This window comes from Suricata suricatta, chromosome 3, assembly GCF_006229205.1.
Source record: "Suricata suricatta isolate VVHF042 chromosome 3, meerkat_22Aug2017_6uvM2_HiC, whole genome shotgun sequence".
Taxonomy (NCBI): Eukaryota; Metazoa; Chordata; class Mammalia; order Carnivora; family Herpestidae; genus Suricata; species Suricata suricatta.
The window spans coordinates 173467430-173476756 of NC_043702.1; the positions used below are offsets into that span (position 1 = coordinate 173467430).

Genomic DNA, 9327 nt, shown 5'->3' on the forward strand with positions numbered 1-9327 from the left:
GGCTCCCGGCAGATCCAGCTCTGGCACTTCATCCTGGAGCTGCTGCAGAAGGAGGAGTTCCGCCATGTCATCGCCTGGCAGCAGGGGGAGTACGGCGAGTTTGTCATCAAGGACCCGGACGAGGTGGCCCGCCTCTGGGGCCGCAGGAAGTGCAAGCCACAGATGAATTACGACAAGCTGAGCCGGGCCCTCAGGTGAGGGAAGGGATTCCTAGGTCCACGGTGTTAACAGATTGCAAGGAGTCTAAGCAGTTTGGTGGACGTTGGATAAAAGGGTGTCAGGTGGAAAGGGACTGCGCTGCCCGAGTGAATAATAACGTGTGGCTTTAAAGTGGGAGTTGGAGCTGCTGGATCGAGCGGCACAGGCACGGGAGGGAGACGGCGGATCTTTGGGTATATGTAGGAGGGAATTCCAACGTGGCTGGCATCGGATCCTGACAGACAGCCGAGGCTGCTCGGCAGTGGGCGAGGGTGTGTGGTGAAACACGGATTGGAGCTCCTTTCGAGTCCAAATGATGAGTTTAGACTTCCCTGTTAGAAAGTGGTTAAAATTTCTCTCTCGAGGCTCTCCGAGAAGAAACGGAAACGGAAAAGTGAGGCGGGCTCACTGAACGCCGCTGACCTCACTGTTCCGGACCCGTATCTGGGAGCTCCGTTGTGGGTCCAGAGGTTGCTCCGGCAGGTCTCCAGATTGACCACTTCAATGTTCTTGGGTTCTTTGTTTTCCCCTTGTCGGTTTTTGCATTTCATGGCCCGTTCGCCCTCAAGGGGCCAGAAGGTAGTTTGTAACCTGTTCTGCTGAATAGATGTGACGCCAGAGGCTCGAGGTCCCTTGAAGCCCCTGCCTTTTTCCCTTCTTAGTGACCTTGAAGGTCAAATCCGCGGCCGCTGTGCTAGAGCCACTCACATCCTTGTGAGAGTGAAGCAGGCCAGGCCGACTGCTGCTTCCCAGGCCAGGTTACGTGATTGACCCGCCGCCATCAAACAGTGCTGCGTTTCTGGGTCTGCGCTCCTTGCTCAGGCCTCCAGACTCACCTTCTCAGTGTCCCGAGGGACTAGTCTGCCCCGGCCTGGGCAAGGCGGCAACGGACAGCGGCGTAGGAAGGAAACGGACCTTGGAGTTGAAGGTGTGGAGTGACGGACGAGAGGTGGCCCTGCCCGCAGTAGGTGTTCGGGACCCAGGGACCCGAAGGCGGGGTCGTCTTCGTAAAGCTCTGGCCCAGGGAGTAGACCTCAGTTTGAAAATGGAATGGGAAACGGAAGCCCGTAGGCCTCCCCGCCCTGCCTGAAGGCCGGGCTGCGGAAGGATAGTGATGCTTCCATGTGATTTAGAGCAGCCACTGTTCCTCTCTGGCTATCTGTCGAAAGCTGTCCATAGCTCAAAGATAAATGGACACACATTCCTGTTTTTGCAGATACTATTACAACAAGAGGATCCTTCATAAAACAAAAGGGAAAAGATTTACTTATAAATTTAACTTCAACAAGCTGGTGATGCCCAACTACCCCTTCATCAACATTCGATCGAGCGGTAAGAAGCAGACTGTTTGGTGGGGAATGGATTTGGAATTGAGAAAGAGTTTTAAAAGCCCAAGTCTGAGACCTGGCCCGTTGAAGGAGTTTTAGAAATAACTAACGTCAGGAGGTTGCCTCCAGGGGCTTGCTCGGGTCTCCCTGTTTGTCCCACACAGGGAGTGACAGGCTCTGCAGCATCATGAGAGATTTGTTTGGTTGTGTCTTTGGTTCCCTTTTCTGCGAATTGTTTGGATCTCCCAGGTGCTCCAGCCCTGTCCTCTCCAGGCACCGCGTCCCACGGGTCTGTGTTCGTCTTTCAGTTCAGAACTCAGGGTATTAACACCCTGCCCAGCGGCCCGTTCATAGATGAGGCCCTGTTTCTACAAACACTTCCGATTTTCTGTGAAACTACCAGGCTCTCCCTTATCAAACGAAGAGCATCAAAACCACAGCATCCTTAATCTCAGGAGGGGAGGCGCGTGTGTTTGCAGTGAGGAGCAGCGGCTTTGATCTGCACCAGCAGCTCCTCCGAGGCCGAGTTCGGGGGTTGTTTGACCTTCTTTCTTCTTAGGTGCGGCAAGGCTCCCTGTAGACTCCCTCTAACCACCCTCGGTCACCAGCCCTTACGGAAGCAGGAGGTCTGCCCCTGCTCGTGCGGAAGGCAGGCTCTTAGAAGGGGCCCGGGTTGGTTTTGTTTCAGATGCAAGTCTCATCCCTCCCTGCCCAGGAAAACCTAATATTTAACTAGTTTCTGACCAGTCCGTCAATACTCTGTTTGTGTGGCTTTGTGTGTTAAGGCAAAGAAATCTGATTCTAATTCTGCAAGTTCTGAGTTCTCGGAGAAAAGTTGGAAGAAACTTGAAAAATCAGAGCGGAGGTGTGGCCGAGAGAATGTAATGCCGAGACCCATTGTAGATGGGCAATTACTATGCACAGCAAGTTAGGGCGGTTTTAGCTTGATGCTCCTCCTACAGTCCTGTCTCTCCGGGGGCCACTCCCTGCTGTCCCTGTGGCCTGCCTGCGTTAAAAAAAAAAAAGTGGCATTGGAATGCATCGCTCTAATTACACCCTGTTTTCGTTCCTTGTGCCTGAGGGGGAGGTGTTAGGAAACCAGACCTATTCTCGCCACTGGAATCTTGTTTTCTTTGTTGTTCACCCCTGTCCCCTTCTGTGGATGCGTACCTCCTGCCCAAAAAAGGGTTCGCTGCTTTTGTTTTGACCCGTTTTTGTCTATTGAAAACCCGGAAGTCCAGCCGCGTGGATAGCCTGGGATGGGCCACATCCGTCAGCCCTTGAGAGTAGTGACGCTTTTCCGGACCCTCACTCTGAAGTCTCTGGTCTGCTGGCCCAGCGGTAGTGGCCTAGCACGGCCTAGTCTCCCTGCCGAAAGCAGTCAGACCAGCCTTGATCCGTAACTAAGCTCCTGAGACCCGAATCGAATGACAAGTGACAGAGAAAGCGCAAGTATGCATTTCATTTGTGTGTGCCACTTGGTTGCATACGACCTGGGTACCAATGATGCCAAAGAGCTGGAGTCCTCAGTTCATAAAGAACCTTTACCCGAGGGACCAGATGTCATTCCAGGTGTAACTTTCACGACGACGGGGAGATGTCACCTTTATCGAAGACCTGCTTAGTGGAGGTGCTTCTGCTAGGTGTTTTTATGAACTGTGTCATTCGGCTCTCCCAGCCCACTAAACTGTACGTCGCCATAGTCACATTCTATAAATGTAAAATTCCAGATGATGGCAAAGTCCGAGGTTGATAAGGGCAGGGCGAGTGCAGTTACCTGTTGAACAATGTCTCAGGAAACAGTTCCTGAGCTATTGAAACTCACTCTTATTTAAATAGGTCATGCTTCCCTCCCCCAAATTGGGATTCATTCGTTTGCACAACGGATAACATATTAAGTGCTAAAGACAAAAAGAAAAGATTATGGAGGAGTTCTTTCCCTCAAGGAATTTAAAATTTAGTAGCAGAGATCAAATATAGGAGGCCTGACAGTTCAGAGTAAGGGCATGAAATGTGGACAGCACTCCAAGTAGCAGAGCCCTGTGGGTTCTGATGCTGGAGGTCAGAGAGGTCATGTCCAGATGGCGGTGATGAGTATGTGCTCTTAAGAAACCGTAGATGTCAGGGCGCCTGGGGGGCTCAGTCGGTTAAGCTTCTGACTTCGGCTCAGGTCATGATCTCACGGCTCATGGGTTTGGGCCCCACGTTGGGCTGTGTGCTGGCAGCTCAAAGCCTGGAACCTGTCATCAGATTCTGTGTCTCCCTCTCTCTCTGACCCTCTCCTTCTCACGCTCTCTCTCTCCCTCTCTCTCTCTCAAAAATAAATAAAACATTAAAAATAATTTTAAAAGGAAACTGTAGACGCTGTTAGTAACACGTCCAAATAATACAGAAACCTAGGGTAAACAGCAGAGTGAGCGCTTTTCCCTTCCCGGCAGTCCTCACCGTTGACGCGCAGGGTAGAGTGCTTAGTGTGCGACGGTACCGGAAGTGCTGTGCACCGTGAGCAGAGAGCCCGATGCGGAGCTCGAGCTCATGACCTGTGAGATCATGCCCCAAGTTGAAGTCAGACACTCAAGTGACTGAGCCGCCCAGGTGCCCCCGGAACTGAAATCAAACCCAGGTTTTCCAGCCTTGCTGCCCAGATTTCGTAGCAGCACCTTGAAGGTAGTCTTCGTCCAAAGCAGGGTTATTCAGAATTTTTTAAGCAAAGCGAGCTAATTTTCTCAAACAAAATGTTGGATGTGGTCTCTCCACACAGCTACCCCGTACGAAAGTGGTGCTTTTGTAGCACTCAGTAGCAACTCAGGGCCAGAGGCAAGGGCCCAGGGTGCTGCCCCCTGCACTGCTCCCAGGGGCGCCTCCCCGGGCATTTGGAGAGAGCCGTGTGTTCTGTGTTCTTCTTGCAAATCAGCATGCCTTAGCCCGTGTGAGGAGGGAAGTAGCACCCAGTTTGAAAACAAAACAAAAACTAGACGTGTGCTCTTAATACCGGATCAAGACTCGGATGAGTCAAAAAGCGTAGAATTGTAGCCACTAATAGGCTGGTAGAAGAGATGCTTTGGGCCTGAGACAACGACCTGGATTCTCCTCGGATTCTATATTCAAGGTCATCCATCAGTTTTTCCCAGGTACAAGATTAAGTTAGTGGCTTTAGAGGGAGAAGGCCCCACAGAGCCGTTTCCGCGAAACTTCGGTTTGGGGCACGCCGTGCTGGCGCGGCTGCTCGGTGCTGTGTTCCTGGACAGCCGCGGCGCTCAGCCCGGCCCCCCAGTCCCGGCTGAGGGTGCCCCTGTCCGGCTGCCCCCCCCAGTCCCAGCCGAGGGTGGCCCTGCATCAGCCACGCAAGGGGGCAGCGGGTGGGGGCGGCTCCCGGCCACACCAGGACTCACGAACTCTTGCTCCTTCTCTCAGTCCGGTGCTTCCACTTACTTGGCTTTTCTTCTTTTTTCCTTCTCCCTTGTCCTGCCTCAGAGTGTACGAGGCGCTCCGACATCATCACTGACAGAAGCGGGGAGCGGGGTGCCCGTCAGGGGTACCCCTTCCCCATGGCCTGTTTCTAGAAAGACCTTTGGGGGCAGTCGAGAACTTGCGGGCCTCCGAGGCTGAGGCTCAGTGTGGTGTTGGTGTCCGTCTCCGCAGGCGGGCGTGGGAGCGGGAGCCAGAGGCCCCACATTTGCTCCCAGCCTCCTCGGTGCTTGAAAAGCATTCAAAGCAGGATGGGAATGGAGACCATCGTATAGAGTTCCTTAAAGGAAAATAGATTTAGCTCAAAAACCATTTGAATCTCTAGCGATTGTATATCAGAAATGACAAAAGGATCTATGACAAGAACTTCCATTAGTAAACATATGGCCTTTTCTTTTTTAACTTGTGTGTGTTCTTAAATATGGTCTAACTCGTGTCTGTGTGAGGTGCAGAGTCTTTGGGCTTTTAATGCATCGCTTTACATAGTGTCTCTTTTCCAGTTTTGTGTGTGTTTGATTTGCTCACTTGCTTTATAGATAACAGCCCAAAGTATGAAAATTTTTAAAAAGTGGCGCCTGGGGGCCTCGGTCAGTTAAGTGTCTGCCTGTGCCTCAGGTCATGATCTCGCAGTTCTTGGGTTCGAGCCCCGTGTCAGGCTCTGTGCTGACAGCTCAGAGTCTGTTTCTCCCTCTCTCTCCCCACCCTGCCCGGCTCGTGCTCTCTCAAAAATAAGCATTTTTTAAAAATTATGAAAATAAAAAAAGACTTTGCAAAGCTGAGGATCGCACCAGGTGACACACGCACAGAATTTTGAGGTGCCGAGGAGAAGGGCCCGTCTGCTCCCCCCACTGACCGGTACTGGGCGCCACCGAGCCGTTAACCCCCAGCTGCCCTGCAACGCCGGCTCTGTGAGCCGCAGGGAGCCCCTACCTTCGGGGACCTCGTGTTTGCGTGCAGAGAGCAGGGACAGCCCAGAGTCCTGTGAGACAGGCGGGCAGGAGGCTGGGGAGGGAGCCGAGCGCGAGCTTTCTGCCGTGACAACGCACAGGCGCGCGGATGCCGCGTGAGCCAGCGTGCTGGCGGTGCTGGCTGTGGGCAACCCGTCCTCTAAAGTGGCCTCTGTCTCCTCCGCCCCCGCAGGTGTGGTCCCCCAGAGCGCGCCACCAGTGCCAACAGCCTCTTCCCGGTTCCATTTCCCGCCTCTGGACACCCACTCTCCGACGAGCGACATGCAGCCCGGGCACTTCTCGGCCGGCCCCCTTGCCGCTTCCGGCCAGGAGTCCGGGAACGGCACCGACAGAAAGGCCGAGCTGCCCGAGCTGGACGACGGCCCGGCCGCCGACTGGCGCCGCGGCGTGGACCTCCTGTCCCCCCGGAATGCCGTCGCCGCAGGGGGCATCGGCCATCAGAAACGCAAGCCGGACATCATGCTTCCTCTGTTCACCAGGCCCGGGATGTACCCCGACCCCCACAGCCCCTTCGCGGTCTCCCCGCTCCCCGGCCGCGGGGGCGTGCTTAACGTCCCCATCTCCCCTGCCCTGTCCCTGACGCCCACCATCTTCTCCTACAGCCCGTCCCCGGGCCTGAGCCCCTTCGCCGGCGGCGGCTGCTTCTCCTTCAACCCCGAGGAGATGAAACACTACCTGCACTCGCAAGCCTGCTCCGTGTTCAACTACCACCTGAGCCCTCGGACCTTCCCCCGGTACCCAGGCCTCGCGGTCCCGCCGCTGCAGTGCCAGGGGCACCCCGAGGAGTCGGCCCCGTTTTCCATCAAGCTGCAGCCCCCGCCAGCCGGGCGGAAGAACCGGGAGAGGGTAGAGAGCAGCGAGGAGCCCGCCGCGGCCCCAGTCCCGCCGAGAATCAAGGTGGAGCCAGCGTCCGACAAGGATCCGGAGAGCCTGGGGCAGGCGGCGCGGGAGGAGGGGTGCTCCCGGGAGGAGGGCGCCGTGCCGGGGCGGACCGCGGAGGAGGAGAAGGGCGCCGTCTTTGCCCGCCCGGCTGCGCCCGTCTGGCCCTCGGCGCCCATTGGCGCCCCGAGCGAAGAGCCCCTAGAGGTGGCTGAACACGGCGAGGACAGGCCTGGCAGGGAGCCCAGCGCGCCCGAGAGGAAGGAGGATGCGCTGATGCCCCCCAAGCTCCGGCTGAAGCGGCGCTGGAACGACGGCCCCGAGGCCCGAGAGCCCAGTAAGAGCGGCGCCGCCCCCTGGAGGGGCCCGGGGCCCCGCGGCCTGGCCGCCGCCGCCGACGCTTAGGTCCCGCGCGGCCGTGTATTTATGTAGCGAGATCGGGGGGCGGGGGGAGGGAGTTAGGCTGGTTCGATCATTCTAGGGGCATAGACTTGTCTTTTTATGTTCGGGGGACGGGATGGGCGTCTTCTGTTGTAAATTGGGTGGGGTGTGAACACTTTCCCTGGTGAGCAGCGCAAGCCCCCCCCCCAGCTTCCCAGGGAGGCTCACACTCCCCGACACAGTCTCGGGGCCACGGCGCGCCTGGCCCCGTCTAGTTCAGGTTCCAGACTTGTTCTCTATTGCGTTTATATATGGAAAGCCATGAATGAATTTCTTTTGCTCTGAGAGAGACACGCGAGCTCAGAGGGTGGGCGCGGAGGGCGCTGTGCTGTGGGTGTTGCCGGAGGGGTTTCTGTGTAATTGTTTCAGGGGAAGAAGGAGATCATCTCAGTCTTACTAGGACGGGGCCTGTTCCGATGTTGCTTTTTTTCTCTTTTCCTTTGTTGTTTGGCGTTTTTTTCTTTTCCTTTAAAAAGAAACCGTTTGCAGGAAACGTGAGACAATTGGGCGGGTCACAGCGCGGGGGCGGGGGTGGGGGGTGCGCGGGGCCGGGGCCGCTGCAGGGTCTCCGACTCGCCCTGCTTTGCGGATCGAGGAGCCCTGAGGAGCTGTGGCCTGTGGTTCAGGGAGGAGAGCGGGCGGGAGGGTGAAACCCAATGCCTTTAAAGACAAAACACGTATGGAAATGATCTTCATCTTTTCTTCTCCGTCGGGGCGGGGTCGGAGAGCCAGGCCGGCCCGCGTCCGCCTTGTGTCGGCTCTCTGGCCGGTTCTGCAGTCAAGCCTTAACAGTGAGCACACTTGAACCGCACGGTGTGTCAGCAGAAGCTCGGAGGAGGGCGCGGACAGCTTTTCAGACGAGCTGGCATTTAATTGTTCCCCTGGAGACACTGGGACGGGAAGCAGAATGGCGGGATTGGGGGCGACAGAGGCAGGTGGTACCTGGAAATGGGGGGGCGGGCAGCGGATGTTGGTGGAGACACGGGAGGCGGCCACACGCCGGGAGCCTGGGGGAACGCGGGAGTGTGGGTCCTGCTGGATTGTGGTGGTCAGCTGACCACCCCGCAGAGGACTCCGGTTCACAGAGCGTGGGGAGCAGTTTCTCCACGGGGAATCCCCTTCCCTCGGCCGAAGGCACAGGAAAGTGTTGTTGCTCTTACGTGAAACGAGAGAGACCCGACTGGGGGCCGAGGGAAGCCACAGCCGGCCGCTTGCGGCCGCACATAACCGCGTGGTGAACGGAGATGCCGAGGCGGTGGGGAGAGAGGAGGTGACCCCCTCTCCGACAGAGGCAGGGAGTGGGCACAGGGACGCTGTCTAGGCAGTGGAGGAGCCCCTGCTCCGCCGTAGCCCGAGTCAGCTCTGCACACTAAGAAGCATTCGAAAGTTGTCTTTTAATGGGGCGGGAGGGTGGGGGGTCTTTTTTAAAGGGCGCGGGTGGGAGGGCAGGGGAACGGTCAGAGCAGGAGGGCGGGTCGGGGGGCGGCCTGGGACGACTCGCGTCCATCGTGCTGTTCTCTGGCAGGTGTTCCCCTCGTCCAAGTTCCAAATAGTGACGTGCCTTCCCCTGGGAAGGGATGGGGACCGTGGTCTCTCCACCAACTCAGGCTCTGGTCAGGCTGCGCAGGGCTCCCCGTTCGGGCTCCGTGGGGCTGGTTCTGTTGTCCGTTTCTTTCTCCGCACCTCTTACCTCGGATCAGAAAGCCCAGGCAGGTGGAGGAAAGATCTCCGCTTGGGTCGCCCGACCAGGGAGGCCGGCTGCCCCCGCCCCGTCCACGCGCAGGGACGGCCGGCGCCTGTCGGCGTGAACTCAGGAATAGAAACTCAAGGCCTTTAAAACAAGAGGGAGAGAAATCCGTGACGTGTACCTGGAACCCCCTGGGACCCAAGTGCCAGAATTAATTCCTAGATGCTGCTTCTGTTTGAACAAAAAGTCACTGCTTTTACACTTGAAAAAACACTCGAAAATCGTTCAACTCCATGAGAAATGTTTGTTGGCTTTAAGAAGTTGTCTGGTGTTTCACTGTTTCCTGTGCCGTTCCTCC

General features: G+C 56.7%; 1 protein-coding gene across 7 annotated transcripts in view; it reads left to right on the forward strand.

Moving 5' to 3' along the window:
* LOC115288536 (ETS translocation variant 3) overlaps positions 1–7823 on the forward strand; it is a 10344-nt gene extending 2521 nt beyond the window's left edge. For 6 of the 7 annotated variants that reach the window (XM_029935937.1, XM_029935934.1, XM_029935936.1 and 3 more), the window contains 3 exons: positions 13–194; positions 1415–1530; positions 6135–7822. In XM_029935937.1, coding sequence (XP_029791797.1) covers positions 13–194; positions 1415–1530; positions 6135–7246 — 1410 coding nt within the window. In that variant the 3' untranslated portion in view covers positions 7247–7822. Of the gene's footprint in view, positions 1–12; positions 195–1414; positions 1531–6134 lie in introns of all 7 variants that reach the window. The other variant, XM_029935935.1, reaches the window with a different exon arrangement.
* The last annotated feature ends 1504 nt before the right edge of the window (positions 7824–9327 follow it).